This window comes from Microtus pennsylvanicus, chromosome X, assembly GCF_037038515.1.
Source record: "Microtus pennsylvanicus isolate mMicPen1 chromosome X, mMicPen1.hap1, whole genome shotgun sequence".
Classification (NCBI taxonomy): Eukaryota; Metazoa; Chordata; class Mammalia; order Rodentia; family Cricetidae; genus Microtus; species Microtus pennsylvanicus.
Genome location: NC_134601.1, coordinates 89,289,773 through 89,307,852, shown reverse-complemented (window position 1 = coordinate 89,307,852; position 18,080 = coordinate 89,289,773). Strand labels below are relative to the sequence as shown.

The 18,080-nt window shown below is 38.9% G+C and overlaps 1 protein-coding gene across 1 annotated transcript in view; it reads right to left on the bottom strand.

Annotated features, from left to right (window-relative positions):
• Ophn1 (oligophrenin 1) overlaps positions 1 to 18,080 on the bottom strand; it is a 347,400-nt gene that overhangs the window by 46,497 nt on the left and 282,823 nt on the right. Inside the window, exon 19 of the mRNA XM_075958789.1 lies at positions 7,045 to 7,204. Coding sequence (XP_075814904.1) covers positions 7,045 to 7,204 — 160 coding nt within the window. The remainder of the gene's footprint in view (positions 1 to 7,044; positions 7,205 to 18,080) is intronic.

Genomic DNA, 18,080 nt, shown 5'->3' with positions numbered 1-18,080 from the left:
CCAAAAGCTTCTAGAACTCTCCCCAAACAGTGCCTGCAACTGGGGACCAAGTACTCGAATATCTGAACCTATGGGAGACATTCATCGTTCCAACTAGCACAGACATCTAACACAAATCTCCACTATGTGGATGACCTTTGGCAACTCTAGTCTCAAATATCCTCGACCTTTTCATCTCTACTGACAATCTCCGCCACTTACGTACTCATTTTCATCTCTACTGACAATCTCCGCCACTTACGTACTCATTTTCAAGAACCCAGCAAAGACCCTGGAGTGTCGATTTGAGTTAATGTTAAATCTGAGTTCCCAAACTGGCTCATTCGGTGACCCTGGACAAGTCATTCTGTTCTCCTAATGGGAACTTCGGTGTAAAATTGTCTCCAATAATACCTGACATACAGTGGTAACATGATAATTTTAAATCCCTGCAGAGGTAAACAGCTTTTGTCTCTATCTGACAAATGCTCAGGAGAGCAAAATATGGTTCCCCAGATGTCTGTGTTTGGTTTGCTTTGTTTTAATTAAGAAACTGCACATCTATTTTTCAGAGAGGCTGTCCTATTTTATATTCCCATTTGAAAAGTATGACACATTTGAGCTTCTGTGTACCCTCGTCACCATTTTGCATTGTCACTGTTTTTTATTTCTGCTGTTCTGATAAATATTCAGTGCTAGCTCACTGGGGTCTTAATTTGCATTTCCCTACTGGTTAGTTATCCTGAACAACTTCTAATCTCTGACTTGCCATCTGCGCATACTGTTCATGACTTTATCCAGTTTAATAATTACAATGCTTGATCCTTTGTGGTTGGCTATGCAAATTCTTTATATATTCTAGATATGAATCCTTTGCAACTTGGTAGTAACTTTGATAAAAATCCAACCCACTGATTTGTTTTTCCTTTCTGGGTGTCACATCAAAAAACTCTTCAAAAAGACCAAGGGCCTGCAGACTTTCTCCTATGCAATTTTCCAAAAATTTACCTGTAACTGAATACTCCAATTTTTTTTGCTGCTGATTTTGCTTCCTTTTAGATAATCCATTTTGAGTTAACTTTTGCACATGCTATGAGATTTACATTGAGATTCACTTTCATTACCAACATATGTGCAATTTCTCACAGCATTTGTTGAAAATATTATTCTTATTTAAAATTCTTTTGCCGTACGTGGAGATTGAATTTGGGGTCTGAGCTATGGAAAAGGCAAGTGACAGCTACCTGAGCTATGTAAGACAGTGTCAGCTACCCTTGTACCTTTGTGAAAAATAGTTTATCCAAACTTTGTGGGACTACTTGTACATTCTTTATTCTGCTTCATTGGTCTGTGTCTATCCTTTTGCTAATTGCATATTGTCTTAGTGCTGAATATCATAAGCATTAATAATAATACACCTCAATTTGTTCCTTTTCAAAAAGTGTTAGCTTTTATAGTCCCTTTTGAATCCTCCTACTTAGTATAACCTTGCCACTACCAACAAAAATATTTGGCTGAATTTTGACATTGACTTAAACATATAGGTCATCTGGGAAAGAAATGATATCGTTACTACGTTGCATATTCTACTCATTAAATACAGTGTGCCTCTTAATATATCTATAATTATTGTGAATTCTCTTGTCAGCTTTCTGTAGTTTGAGCAAGTAACTCCAATAAATGCTTTGTTAGGCCTACTTTCAAGTTTTGCATTTGTTTTGAGTGGAAGTAACCTGTCACCTTTTGATTTAATCTAAGGATGACTGGATGAGGTAAAGTCCATACCAGACACTGCTAACGTGGCCCAGAACTGAGACTAGATCGATTATGGATTTAGGGGAAAACTTGATGCTATTTTCTGCTAAATGAGTATAATTACATGATTCATAATGAGGTTTTGTTATACCCACAGATCAGCGCCTTGCTCAACTCACATCAGAGAAGCTCCTTTTTGTAGGAAACGGGAGTCAATGCAGAGACCTACAACTGGACAGTATGCAGAGAGTGAGAACTTTGGACTAAACTCCAGCACTGTGAAGGGGAAGTGGACAAATGGTCCTACCCCTAACCAAGAAGCCATTGCAATTGATGCCTGCTGGGAAATGGAAAATTGGGTTTCTCCAATAGAATGTTACTGGTCTATCAACAATATTCCAGGGTAGGCCCCATGCCCAGATCTGGCTAATACAAACAACAAAATATATGCTTTGTGAAATTTTTGTTTTACTTTCTTTGCTTTTCTGTTTTCTATTTTACTGGTTTCTTGTTTAATCTGAATTGATTTTTGTTTCTTGCTTTTGCTTTGAGAGAGAACATTAAATTGAGTCAGTTGGGAAGTAGGGAGGATCTAGGAAGAGTTAAAGGAGGGGAAGATCATGAACAAGATATATTGTATGACTAAATAAATAATTGAATAAACAAAAATAAAATAAAATGACTGTTTAGCCTTCCCACTTCTATTTCTGTCTACTATAACTATTGTCCCCACCTCAGTCAGAATAGTCCTATGAAAAATAAGGAAAATCACGTCACTCCAATGCTAAAAAATCTACTTTTTGTCATAGAAAACAAAGCCAAAAGCTTTCCAAGGGATTCTAAGTCCTACTACTTCCCTCATTATCCTTTTGAACCCTTTTTCTTCTATATAGATTTTCCTATTTCCTATGTCTAAACAAAACCTCACATATAGGGATGGATGAAAGGATGGATGGATAGATGGATGATAGATAATTATGCTGTGTGAACAAATCAACTCATCAATAAATAAAATCTAATCATTACACCAGGGCTGAATTAATTATAGACCATGGGCTTAATAGCCTATTTTATAAGCAATTAGTACAACATGGCCACTCCTGTTTGCACATGGTTGCTTCCCTACTCTACAGTCAGCATGGGTCAGTTGTGACAGAGTTCTGTAGCCTCCAAATCCTAAATTGTTTACTATATGGTTTTATATTCAGTGACCCTTTCTTTAGATTCACATTAGCCAGCTTCCCTGCACACCTTCAGACCTGTCTAATCCAACTTGCCCCAAACTGAGCTTTCCTTCATCTCTCCCAAAATTTATCATTCTATATTTCTTACGATAAAAAGAGTGGCTACATTCACTTGGCCAGGCAAATAAGAAATCTAGGCATCAGGAACCCTTAGTAGCATCCTCTGATTATTAAGTCCTAATGATTTCACCTCTCTCTTCTTCCCACTGTCCGAACTCGGAATATAATGACTTTGTGCTCAAACAGTGTTCCAACTGTGTGAGCTATTCTTCTAAATGCAGCCTCTTTTATACAAGGCTTACTGTAGCCTTTCTCTACTAGAAAGCAATGCTTTCCTAGCAGTGGCAGGATAAAATGCTCACGTTCAAACTCATCAACTAGGCAGTCAATTGCTTTTCAGCCCTGATCCCCGTCTGCCTCCAGTGCAATCTGCTACGTTTTATTCCCACTTCATGTTCTAATAACACAGCATCAGGTCTCTGACCTTTGTCCACACTGGGTTATCCACTTGCAACGTGCTTTCCCTGTTTCTCTTTCTATTCAGCTTTAGAATCTGTGACAACAACTGTTAAGCGACAAACAGACTGGATTAAGTAGCCCACATGAGGAAGATCAGCCCTCATTGGGGAAGAACCCATCTGATCTGTTGGGGCCGTGAAAACACAGAAGACTAATTTGTGAATGAGAATTTTCTTCTCGTGCTTTGGACATCAGGACTATTGTCCCACTCACCTCTGTACTCCTGCTCTTACGCCACGCTAACCATCCACACCGGGACCCCTTTATCTGTAGCCTTTCTGTCTAAGATGATTTATACTGTAGGCTTCCCTGGTTCTGAGGCTCCTGGAACTTGACTGAGTCGTACTATTGAATCCTGGGGTCTCCAGTCCACCATAGGTGTACTATGCCGTTACTTCTCTGCTGCAATAAACACATCATCTAATTCCCCTAACAGGTCTCCTCTGTAGTGTCTATACATGTCACATACCAGTTCCATCTCTCTAGAAAGTTCTGATTAATAGAGTACCTAATGTAGGTCTTATCTACTTCTTCACAACTCGATAATTACAAGGCGCCTTGTATGGACCCTACTGTCACTACACATGACTGGTGCTGCAGTGGTACCTAATTAAGTACTTTGACTCTTAGAATATCTCTTGTTAACACTTTTTAGTTGACAGATATTACACATACATATGTGGTACAGTGTTAAAATTCATACATTCACACACAGTGCATAAGGACCAAAGAGTATTTCCATCTCCTTATATAGTTATTGTTTCTTCGTGATAAGACTCACAATTTTTCTCTTTCGGCACAGTTCATGTGTTATAGTTATTCTATTGTGCTATGGAAAATTGAACTCTCTTCATCTAAGTGCATTATCCATTTTGCTATCCATCTTTGCCACTTCCTAAAGAAATAACCTTGGACCTATGGCTATCACATAGAAGCATATAAACCTCTTTCAATTTCTAATGACAAAACCAGAAAGGTTATGAAAAGGTTTGGAAGTGACATGGACAACATGGCAGAGAACACGAGCTGTTTCCGTGGATGCATTCTCTTACTCCTTTTGAAGTCTTAGTTGGGAATGTGCTATACTGAAGACTTTACCTTCAAGCCGGGCAGTGGTGGTGCACGCCTGTAATCCCAGCACCCAGGAGGCAGAGGCAGGTGGTTCTCTGTGAGTTTGGGCCAGCCTGGTCTACAAGAGCTAGTCCCAGGATAGGCTCCAAAGCTACAGAGAAATCTTGTCTCAAAAAAAGAATTTCCCTTCTTGAGACAGCACAGTTGCATATGTGTTTTATCCCAGCACTTGGGAAGTTGAGGAGACTAACTACAAATTCAAAGGCAACTTGGGCTATGAAGCAAGATTGTGGCTTAAAAAAAAAAACAAAAACGAAACAAAGACTACTTTTCTGCCTCTCTTATCAGTGGGCATGATTGTGAGATTGAAGTCTAGAAAATGGAATGTAATGAAAATGATGCCTAACTCCCAGACAGGAACCTTAAAGCACAGGGTTATAAACTCTACTTCTCTCTCATTCTTTTCAACAGCTAGAATGGAGATGATGAATGACCATTGTAGCCAAAGCAGGATATTAGGCTTCTCAGAGTACTAAGAAAGAAAGAACAAAGAATCCTGATTACATCAAGTCATCTTAGTTGGGTTATTTTACAACAAAGAAAGAAACATCTCTTACATTAGAGCCATGGTATGTTTATGCCTCTCAGCATCTGAGCATCTTACCTAGTGAGGTTAACAAGTGATCAAGATTGGACTTGAGCTATGCATAGACTCAGCTTGTATCAGCCTTCACAACACAAATAAAGTTCTTTTCAAATAATGCTTTCCATGGAGGGCTCTGTCTGCTAAAAAGCTCTTACAAATAAACATGAGACATTTGTGGCAAGTCCACAGTTTGTGTTAAGAAGTATTTCTTGTCTCAAGCACATTACCAGGTTCATTTTTTGTCTCCCTATAATTTATTCCTTTGATTTGACCAAATTATAATGTATGCTACCTTATAAGTCATATATGATATAAAATACTCTAACTTAAAACATTTTAAAATGAGATGTAATTTAAAATAAACACACTGATTTATTTGTGGTCTTGAAATGGGGTTCAAGACTTGCTAAATATGGGACTTGCAAAAATAATGGTTCTCAGACCTTCTGCTGCCCATTTTCACTGAAGCATGCCAGAAAAGAATTTTCTGATTTCCCACGAAAGTACATTATATAAGATAAACCCAGAGGAACCCAGGGAAAACAAACAATGGTGTACTCAAAGGTACAGAAACACACACACACACACACACACAAAAACCCCAAACAAATAGGCGTGCCTCCAGTGTGTTAGTACTCTATCAACCCCTATTGTCCTGCAGTCATATTTCTCTAGAACCAGAAATTTCATCATATAGTATAAGTTTACCTGAGTTTTGGGGGGAAGGTGCTTATTCTAGAGTGTTGCAAAGTCATATGTCATATAAAACTTACATAGACATGTTTACTTCTCTCTTAGCAATCTGTCATTTGATTGGGGGATGTCATGGACTTGGTATGTGAGGATAACTCTACCCTATAGTTTCATTGTATATGCATCACCTTCTTCCGTATCACGTTCCTTTGCTATACTTCATGGTTAATGTCTTAGAAACAGCCAGTGGCTTTTTTTTCTTTAATATCCCCAGCATTTGCCTGATAATAAAAACAGTATATGTTCAAGTAACAGATGCTTAATAGATTAAAAGCTACGTGTTATATTTTTGTGTGTTTTGTTTGTTTGTTTGCTTTTTGAGACAGGGTTTTTCTGTAGCTTCGGGGCCTGTCCTGGAACTCTCTCTTGTAGACCAGGCTGGCCTCGAACTCACAGAGATCCACCTGCCTCTGCCTCCCGAGTACTGGGATTAAAGGTGTGTGCCACAACTACCTGACTGCTAAGTGTTAGGTTTAATATTAAACATCACTGTGGCCAAGTTTAACAATGCAGACCTGTAATCTCAGATACTTGGGAGGCTGGGGAAGGAGGATCATAACTTGAAGATCTGTCTGGGTTACAGAGTGAATTGAAGGTTGACTGGGACACCTTATTAAGACTGCTTGAAAAGTAAAAAGAGGGCTTGAGGCTAGATCAATGGTAAAATATTTGCTTATCATATACAAGGCCCTAGTTTTAATTTATACATCTTCAAGAAACATGTCAGTGTGGCACACAATATCAACTTGAACCAAGTAATAAGACACACAACTTCCTGTCTGTGATCCCAACAGTCTGGAAACTAAGTCATAAGGATGACAGATTTGATATGCACTACATAGTGAGTGCCAGGATAGCCAAGCTTTTTATAACATGTTTTGCTTTGAAAATCTAAACAAAAAAGAAGGAAGGAAGGAAGGAAGGAAGAGAAAGAAAGAAAGAAAGAAAGAAAGAAAGAAAGAAAGAAAGAAAGAAAGAGAGGGATGGAGGCAGGCAGATAGACAAACACAGTTAAAAGGCAGACAAGACAGATGTCACTTTTTTGGAGGGGAGATATTAAGGATAGGAAATGGTTACCTTGCCAAAGTGTTCAATCAGGATTTCTACCACAATGTTCTGGAATTTGATGTTCATCATAGCAGCCACAGTGTCCTCTTGCGCTCTCATCAGGGTGGGCCCAAAGATCACCCCCATATTGGAAGGTGTCATAAGATTCTCTTTGCTGTGCTCACATACACTGCCAGAAGAAAAAGAAAATGATGAAAAAGGTACATTTTTTCTGGTAACGAGAACTATGCTGGGTGTTAAAGGAGATACAAGACACCAAAGAGTAGAAAAGAAGAGGCCAAAAGTATAGATGGAAGAAAAAAACACAATGGAAAAAAAACTAGCGGGTAACACAAGATAGTATATGCATAGGAGCCAAAGTGTGAGAGAGGAGGAACTAAGAAAGCAAGTCTGAAGGAGTTAGGGGACAGATGTGGAGGTAGTAAAGGGTGTGGGGAGGCAGGAGAAAGGCCTGAGTATGTGCAAGGCATGAGGAACAGCAGGTCCAATGAAGAGCAAAGTACATTAGAAGGATAACCCAGAGGTGGAGGACTTCCCTAATACTTCATTGCTTTCTTTAAAAACAAAACCAGTGGGAAGTGTGCCTACTAGTCCTTCTAGTGAGGAATCTGGCCATTCTAGTACCACAGTCAAAAAACTAAAACCTGAAAGACTGAAAAGGATACTACGGTTGACCGCCCCTTGATCAGCTTCTTCATCTTATGAAACAAAGGAGACGGAAAAGCATCTTCCTGAAATCACAATTGCTGAGCTGGGGAGTAGATCCTGCAATCTGATTGCCAGATCTCTGCTCTGCGTCAATTCTTGCCACTGGCTACCCATCGCTTACAGGAGAAGCTAAAAGGTCTTTAGAGAGCACAGCTAAAACCTTTTGTAATTTTCCCCCCATTTCTAATCCCTAGGTATAGCCTAGGTTCTAAAGTTGAGCCCAGTTGGGATCCCAACAGTGCCGTCACAAGCTGTGCAACAGGGAGTTTTAATCCCAACCTCCCTGAGCTTTGGTTTTCCCCCTTGTGTAAACAGTGTCTACTTTAGAGCAGTAGAAAACCAAGTGTGACATTGCTTCAACACGGGACTGCCCAATGCGCTTCTCTTTCTAAGAACCTCCGTTATAGGCACTGCTAATCTTTGACAAGTGTTCCACTCAACTGCTTAGATAAGCGTTTTCTGGCTATACCATGGTTATTGCAGACAGAATTTCCTATCTTTCTCTTATGCCAACCCTTTTCCTTGAATGTACCCTATCCCATATCTAAAGAATGACTAATTTTTCCTGGAGATTTACTTTAGGTGACAACTATCTCCTTCCAGGTAGCTGAAAATGAGGACTAATAAATTTTAAGTCAAAGGTGGCATTTAGTGTGAGGAAGACAATGGATTTCTGGCTTCCCTCTCTCCTGCTTTCTTAAAATCATGTTTTTAATTTTCCAGAAAAAAAAATACAAATTATACCATTTTCCTCTTCCCTTTCCTCCCATAGCCAGCTTACCCCCTTTCAAATTCATATCCTCTTTTTCTTTGATTCTTCTTGCTAGCTACAAGCATGTGCATAAATATATGAATATAACCTGCCTAGTCTGGTTAATGTTGCTTTGTGTGTATGCGATTTCAGGTCTATCCATTTGGTACCGTCCTCACCTTAACTGATAATACTAGCAAGGAGAATACATTGCAATTTTCAGTTTAATTATCTGCTTCTACTAGGTGGTAAACAACTTCCAACTGTGTTCCTGGCACACAGCAGCTACTAATTAATTATCTTTATAGGAACCAAACTCCATTAAAGCTCTTTTAAACTTCTAGAGGCAGGCAAGTGAAAAACACGCAGCCCTTTGGCCAGTTTGGCTGTGGGGGTGTAGAGGTTAGAATAAGGGGCAGGCCCGGTGCCCACTCAAAATACTAATGCCAAACTCACCCAGCTAGAGGCCCTGAGAGACTGACCCATGAACAAGCAAGTTCTTGACACTAAGTGGGTAATTAAGGGGGACAGAATCCTTAGACCAATCTTTATAATAAAGTCTCTTAAGCCCTTAACAAAGGCTGGGTGCCATTCAGATGGTAATGAGATGCCAGCATTCAGGCCTTTGATATTTCTGGCTGTTGATCAGTCCCTTTCAACAGTTTAAATGCCTCTGCAATTAACCTTTATTCTTTAGTGACAGAATTTGTTCAGTTATTAAAATAGCAAAGAATCTCCATGCTGCCACCAAGTGATCTGGAATGGCTAAACCACTGTGGACTAGGCAAGAACCCTCATCTCCTTTTGTGAGCTTTGTATATTTGCAACTGCAGAAAGAAGGGTGCTTTATTCCGGGACCTGAGGTGAAGCACCCAGCAGCAGGTGCTCAGTAATGTCACTTTGGAGAGGCAGGTGATTCAAACCTGTATTTGTTGGTGTTTGAGTGTAACCATTGCTCCACTGCATCTTCCTGCCTGCTTCGGTAAGGCCTCTTGGGGAACAGAAGCCTCCATAGAAGGATTTTAAGCTGAGCTTACTTCTCTTTCTCTGCAGGAGCTTCCTACTATCCCTACTATATTCACCTCTCATGGTGGCCTTCTGGTGAAACCTGGGGAGATTTCTTTGCAAGTGCCATCTCTCGTCCTACTATCCACTTCCTTTTCGACACAAGGGATTGAACACTAGAGCTTTATCCATACTAGCCAAGGTCTCTAGCACTGAGCTACACCCAAGCCATATCCATTTTCCATGTGCTAACTTTCTTAATGCACACATTTGTTTCCTTTCATTTGAGAATATTTTATCTGTTGAGAATTCCATACAATGTATTTTGATTATATTTATTCCCCACTCATCCCCCCAACTTTTCCATACCCCCCACAACTTTATTTCCTCTCTTTTGCTTTTAAATTTAATACTCCATTTGACTCCAATTTGTGTTGTTCATGTACTTCTGGGTGTGGGGCCATCCACTGGAGTGAGTAGTCTTACCAGGAATCATAACCTTAAAGAAAACAGATTCTCCTTCATCTAGTAGCCACCAACTGTCCATAGCACCGAAGGAGGGGGGGGTTTCACTAATGAACTGCTTGGACTCCATGCTAGAACGCTGAACGGCTTGCTCTTGTGCAGCAAATCCTCAGCTGCTCTGAGCTCCTGAGTGCAGCAGCCCTTGCATGCTTCATCATGCCTTTGCTCTGTTCTTCATCAACTTCTGCAGCTCATCGTCTTTCTGCTAGAGTCTCTGAACCTTGAGTAGGAGGTGGTGAGACAGATAGCCCACATGCGGCTGAGTCCTCCTCGGGCACTTATTCTCTGCACTTTGGCCAGCCATTAGTTTCTGCCTTAATCACCACCCAGCAGCTAAAAATGTGGAGAGCTGATCACAGTGGTCTAGGGATGGAGTCCTAGGTACCTCGCAGCTGGGGTGAGAGGATCATTTGAGCCCAAGAGTTTGAAGCCCGTCTGAGAAATGTAACAAGACCTTACACACAGAAGTAATGAATGATGTCCAAAATGATAAATGAAAAAAGTGGCACAAAGAGCAATGATACACTGGGATGTGCAATTTATGTACAAATGCACAAAATATAGAAATGTCTTTATAGAGAGAGAGTATTTATGTATATTTGGTCTGCCTGGCTAATCTTGCTGCATGATTTTTTATTTGCAAGTTCTGTACAGTAAATTCAACTTTTAAAAGGAGAGGTAGAAGTCATAGCTCGCTTGTACATTAATAAGATGAGTGAACCCCGACAACATGCTAAACAGTAAATTATGTAGTTTACAGTATTATTTCTAATCCACAAGGACTAGAACAAATGGGTACAACTTCAGCATCAAAATTAAAAATAAAATGTTTAGCTAAACCAGCATAACTTTAGACTGCCTTCTAAATATTTATGCTTATATCCATAGACTACTACTTCAAGGAATGTGTGTGAATGCAAAGACTTAACACCACAAGAAGCGCTAAGAATAAATCACAGTTAAGGACTGAGCCCTAAACAAAGCATCAATGGCTTCCTGCTAAGGCTCAAGGACTATTGCGGAAGAAAGAATGGAAGAATCGCAAGACAGGGAAAGGGGCTGTGAAATGCTATATTCTGGGCAAGAAACAGCAAGTGCGATCACAAACACATAACAACTGGGGACAACTGTATAGGGACTGCTCATGACTGAGCCTGTCACTGTCAGATGAAAGGGAGGAGGGACTCATGGGGCCCTATCTGTCACTGATGAAGTGTTTCTTACTGACAGATTTAGGGAGAGAGGGAGTCGTTGCCAACAGTTGTTGGCACCCACAAGTGGCCCCACCAAGCTCCAATAGATAGTCCCAGTCTGATGGCTACAATTATAGCCCTGGTTAACTAAGTAGGCCACAAAGCAAACCCCAAAGTCATTAATCTGGGAAAGGGACTGGTATGTGGAGGGGATAGTGGGAGCTGGTAGGCATAAGAAAGAGACAAAAAAGACTGTACAGAGCATAATCAGAACACATTACAAGCAGGTATGAAAACATCAAAGAACTAACTTAATGCAAAATTAAAACAAAAGAAGGAGCATTTGAAGGAGGTGTTGCTCTCTACTAGAAAATAATAACTCTCTTTGATGGTTTAGATCTGAAGAAATAAACTAAAATTTTTTGAGGAGCACAAAAGTCATGTAAACGAGGTATATTAACCTGGAACACGTGGCTGGTCCCTTTAAGCAAGCACACATTCGTTAAACCACTCTGGTACCATTCAACATTATTTCTTGCTTTACGAAATCATCTAATCATTACAGGAGGAATGAAAAGTGTCCTCCTGACGAAACAGGGCAACTACATATACGAATTCACAATGGTTATGACATCACACACAAGATCTGGCTATTCCAAATTCCAACCTGGAGAAGGGAGTTGGGTGGGAAATCCAACCACTTAAGGAGGAGCTGTTGGCAACTGTCAGTTGCTAGGAGATAAAGGGTCAGCTAGTTATAAAAATATAGGCTCTCATAAGTTGACCATACTCCAGTGGAAGGTCCTACATCTATGAATATTAGGGCAGCAAAAGTTGGCATGGATTGATATAAAAAGACACAAAATTGGGTGTGTAGGAAAGGAGAGGTGGACCTAGGAAGAGCTGTCGGGGAGGGTGAATATGTTCAAAACATGCTGCACGAAATAATAATAAATAATAATAATAAAATAATAATAAAATAATAAATAATAATAATAAAAAATCCTAAAAGAGTATTGGAGTCTGTGGCAAGTCGGCAACTTATACTACTTCAAAGAAGGAACCACTACTTCCTCCAGCATACCAGGCCCGGTGTGGTGAGATGGTCTTATTCCTGAAATTCAGACATTAATGTGAATTACTTAAAATTTAAAATTTGGGAACTAAGTCTTCCCCCCCCCCAAATAGTCGAAAACAAATATTTTATTTATTTATTTATTTATTGCACTCTGAATTTTATCTGCAGGCTATTCAGTTGAGTGAGACCTCTGGTTTACAAAGATAGCTGGCAGAAGAATTGGAGGCTATTTATGTGAACTTGTCAGTATCAGCCAGTTTTAGGGTTCAGTGACTCTAAGAACTCGATGTACTTTGACTTTTAAACGAGGCCACTTCCAATCATATTCCTGGTTCTGTTACTAATGTACTGTGTGGCTTTGTGCCTATCTTTTCCATCCCTAAGAATCCATTCTGTCATGTGTAAGGTGAAAAAGTTATTAGGTGATCGAAAGTGTATTTCAGCCTGCCAGGAAATGAATCTAAGAAAACCCTGCTCTCGAAAACAGTGAAAAAGAGAGAGCCACACACTACACGTCTCCTGGACCATCAATTATGTATATTATCCCTCTCGAAACACACACACAAACACACATCCAAACAAACTGGAATCTGAGCAAAGCAAGCTTCTATACTCAACTTTCAACTACAGAAAACTTTAAAGGACAAGGAACTTTTTTCTTTAACATATCACAAGAAAAAGGAAAGGTGTACAGAAAACCTATATATTGAATACACGGTAAAATAAAATAGTCTCTATTGCTCACTACATCAAGTCTAGGCCACACTGTGTGTTTTATGATGTGACAGGTGATTCTGATATGCAATAAATTTAGAAAACAGTGCTATAGATCAAGCAGTTAAACCAAATCTCACTATCATGTGCTTTTTTTTTATAAATAAAGCTTTACTTGAACACAGCTTTTCAACTTATTTAAATAGTACTTATGCCTGCTTTCAAGCTGTAATTATACAACTGTGTAGATGTGATCCAGGCTGAAAGCCTCCCCTATGTACTTTCAAGTCAAACTCTGCTAGAAATTAGATACTTGAAACTCATGTCACTAGATTGCTATGTATACATTCAAATTAGATCCTCATTTCAAGACAGAAACAATATACTTGTGAACAGTATAAATTTGAAAACAGAATATTTCATATTACTATTAATTTCCTTTCAGCTACAATAATTTTACTAGATATGTGCTTACAAAGAGTTCTCATCTTCTCAAGATAAATTTGAAGCTGAGATTTTGCTGAGTGAAACAAATATAGTGTCATGACTTTATTTAAAAAATCATACACCAGGCAGATGAAAACTAGGACTATAAATAAAGTGCGACCTCCAGAGCTGAATCTGGATGATTCATATGGTGATGTTTCCTTCATTTAATTTTTGTATATACACACTAGAAGACATCTTGCATAATACAAATTTATTCAAAAGGAAAAGCAGTAACAGAGAGAGTGAGCGCCAAAAATGACCAGTCCCTTCTCCCAAAATGGTGATCTCTTTCAAGGGTAAACAGCTTTGGCTTTCTCCATCAGTAGCATACTCTGTAACCTACGATATATATTTCAACATAGTACAATGGCCTAGAATATTTCAATGCCACCGATTAAAACCAAATCATGAATGTAAAAAAGAAAAACAATTTTATTGTCAAATCATTGCATAATGTTTTAAGAAACTTAAAGAACAAAAATAAACTGAAAACTGGATATAAGTTAACAGCAATAGTGACGGTAAGCTAAGAGAGCAGATATTAGCAAGTTGATACATAGAGAATGTGATAATTACATCAAGGCTATCTAACAATAGCAATTTTAATAAACTGTTGGTTCTAAGATGCTTCCAGAATGCAGATAACAACTTGAAAAAGAAAAGTGCCCTCAGAACCAATGACAAAATGTTTATTTATATTTTTTACTTGCATGTGTACTCTCATACCTTGATGATTGTATTATTGTAATCATGATTCTGTACATTTATACTCTAAGAGTAACTAGTTGTATTTAAAAGACGAACAAAGACAAAGAGCTACAATAAAATTTTGAAAACACTATCGCCAGTCAGCATGACAGGTGGCAAAAATGATTTCTCATGAGGCAGATGTGTAGGAAATACAGATACTAACTGTGAACACCATACAGTCACACAGCCTTCTTAGGAACAGAAAGAAAACAATAGCACGGGATACTGTGACCATCAACGAGTGAATAAACCATTACTACGACTCTCCAGATGTGATGAAATCTAAGTTACCAAACAATCCTTGACTATTTGCTGGAGCTGCAGATCGGTTAAATGAATCCATTCAGCCTTTAAAGGCAACCTGTTATATGCAAGAATAAAGGGACAGGCTAGAAATAAGACAATGAAAAAAAATAAGTATAACTAGGAAGAAGGAACCAAGCATCTGTAATTCCAACACCGAGGATGTTAAAGCACAGGTATCATTAGTATGAGGTCAACCTGCAGTATAGAATGAACTTGTCTGTTACAAACAGACTAAGAAATAACAATGTGCAGGACAATGTTGTGGTCTCATCAATAAACCAGTGTCATAATAGTTGGGGGCATGGTAAGTTAAAGAGATGAAAAGGATGTAAGAGAGAGGTAGAATGTGTGGTAATATACTGGTTAGTTAGACAAACACCTTTAAAAAGCAGTTTTAATGTCAACTAGGAAAATAATAACAGAGTCTGGAAAGGCAGAAACTACAGAACAAGGTAAGCAGAAGATGTCAGGCATGGTTCTGCAGACCTGTAATCCCGGAACTCGAGTGACAGAAGCAAGAGGACCAGGAGTCCCTAACCCTCCCAAATGACATTCATGTCTGCATAGACTACCTGAGACTGCCTCCAAAAAGTTGGGAGGGAAGCTAAACACCGTAACCTCATCTTATTGACAAACACAAATATGTTTCTATATAAACACACTTTCACAAAAGATTTAGAATAGTATGTGTTATATTATCAGTAAGGACTACAGAGCGCTAGAACAAAGAAAGATAATTTTGACTTTGTTTTCTGTACTTTCTAATTTCTACACTGTGAAGTACTGCTTCTGAAAAGATGTAAGTATTACAAAAATAAGAATCCAGTAAACCTAATAACCCTAATCCTTTCAAATAGCAGCACAGATGCAAGACGGTGAAAGAGTCTTACATCTCCCCCGTTAGATCATAGAATTTTATTGCCGGACTCCAATTATACTACTGCATTTTCTCATTTGCCTCAAGTAAAACTTTCACAAAAGATGCTGTCAATGCATCTGAAAGCACAGAGAAATGGGACTTCATTGGGATTATAGAACAAGCTGTACAACTCCCTTTGTGTTTGTGTACTGATAAACACATGTACGAATGGTAGAATTAGCTATGACATTAGCTTCCATTGTAGAATTCCACTAAGGGTGAGACTGCTGGAGAGGAGACTATTAGTGATCTCCTGTCTGTGACTAATGGAAACTCCAGACAAAAAAACAACTGGATAACTGAGAACCCCAGAGGTCTATTTATTTTTGCCTATTATTAACCTAGAAAATAGCAAGAAGCAGGAATATATTACAAAGGCACAGATATAATCATTATATACACTATGGAAGCCATATCACCTCTGAGGGTTTCTGTCAGGCCATTTCCATAGAATGTTAACTACGGTGGGAGACATGCCCTAAAAGATGTCAACAACATCCCATAACCTTGTGGCACATGTCGAGCAAAAGGGAAAAATGGACAAAGCCCACTAAATTTCTCATATTCACATTCTCTCCATCTCTCTCTTTTACCCTTCTTCCCCCCTCACTAAGCCTTGCCACTGTGATATAAGGTGTTGTGTCTTGTCATGGACATGCCCCACTCACTCTACCCTGATGAAGTGATGGGTCGAAATAAATATGCCCTCCCTTCAGGTTACTTTATTCTGATACTTTGTCACAGTGATAAAAGACTATGACAAGAACTGTGGACATCTGGCCAGCCTACAGGAAGCTTCAGTGATCAGTACTTTGCCGCACTTGCTTTCTCTGTGTATGTTTTCTGACGTCTCCAGAAATAAATTGATTAATCCCTAAACTACCAGCATTCATACTGAAAGACAAAGCAAAATTTCCTACTAGACTATAACAAGAATTTCATGTAGAAGAAAATTTGCAATTCCACACCACCTAATATCTATGCCATAATCAAATTCTCTCAAGTGTCAAGAGAAAACAAGTCTTTTAAACTGAGTTTTTAACATGTCGGTAAAATCAAAATTCATGCACTGCATTTGCCTTTTAGGATCCCTACCTCTTTTCCCACGATACTGACTTGGAAAAAATAAATCCAAGCCAATAATCTCATAGATTGTCAAGCATTCTCTGTATTTATAGCCTTTCGTCTCTTAGTTTGATTCACATTAAACATTTCATAGTTTCATGCTTTATACTTCACACTTTATCAAATTAGGAGACATAGAGGGTCAACTTGTGTCATTATTGGTGATACTAACATTGACCAATGATTTAAGGCAGCATCTGTCACAGAGCCTCATTGTGAAGATCCACAGTGTCCATTTATAATTAGTAGCCTGAAGCGATACATTAAAATGATAAGAATATCTTGTCTCTCGATTTGATCATTTAATCAGTGCTCAAAACCAAGGCAGTGCTAACGACTTGGCTATCACTCCCACATTCATTAGCTGCTGTTCTTCTGTAATAGCTGTTCTGTCCTTACCACCTCCTCCATGAATCTCTGCTTCATCAATGTGCTCTTAGCAAGTATTCCTGTGCGGGCTTCCCAAACGTCATTGGTGTCATCCTATTCAAGAAAATCCCTTTCTTTATGGCATAATTTACCCACGGCTCACCTTGTCTTTCCAAACCCCAGATCTGGAAAGGCCGCTTTTCTAAGCTGCTCTGGTTCTTTTGAAAAGGGAATAGAATTTAGATACAAAGAACTGGGCACTAGGTATACTCACATTTGAAGGGGGAGGGAGAGAACCATTTCAAGGATGGAAAAAAATGTTTTTGTTTTATTTGGTATATCATAGACACCCCCTTTGTTGTTGTTGTTTTTATTCTTTGGACTCTTTACTCTTTGGGGGGGCCAAGCACCCAGCTCCCAACTAAATTACACTCATGGAGGCTTATTATTACTTATAAGTGCCCAACCTTAGCATTGCTTGTCTCTTGCCAGTTTTTCTTAACTTAAATTATCCCTTCTACCTTTTGTCTCTGGGTTTTTTTTTCTTTTGTTACTTCCGTATATCTTACTTTCCTTCTTACTCAGTGGCTGGGTGGCTGGCCCCTGATGTCCTCCTCTCCTTGTTCTCTCTAGCTCTTCTTCTCTTCTAGATTTCTCCTATTTATTCTCTCTGTCTTCCAGCCCCGCCTATCCTTTCTCCTGCCTTGCTATTGGTCATTCAGCTCTTTATTAGGCCATCAGGAGTTTTAGACAGGCACAATAACACAGCTTCATGGAGTTAAACAAATGCAGCATAAACAAAAGCAACACATCTTATAATAATATTCTATAACATTTCCCCTTTACCTTTAATACTGCAAAATTCCGTTCTTCATTTCTACCTTCATATCCAATTCTCTTATTTCTTAGTGTATAAACACATACAAATATTCATGCACACAGATATTTGTTTTCCTTGTAAAATGTTTATATATTTTATATCATATTTATATGACTACTAATAAAACAACCGAGTGACGCTTAAAATTTATTTGTAGCTCTTTCTTGCTTTCCAGCGCCATTGCGTAAGGATGAGTGAGAGGCAAGGACGGACAACTTAGTTGAAATAGCTCC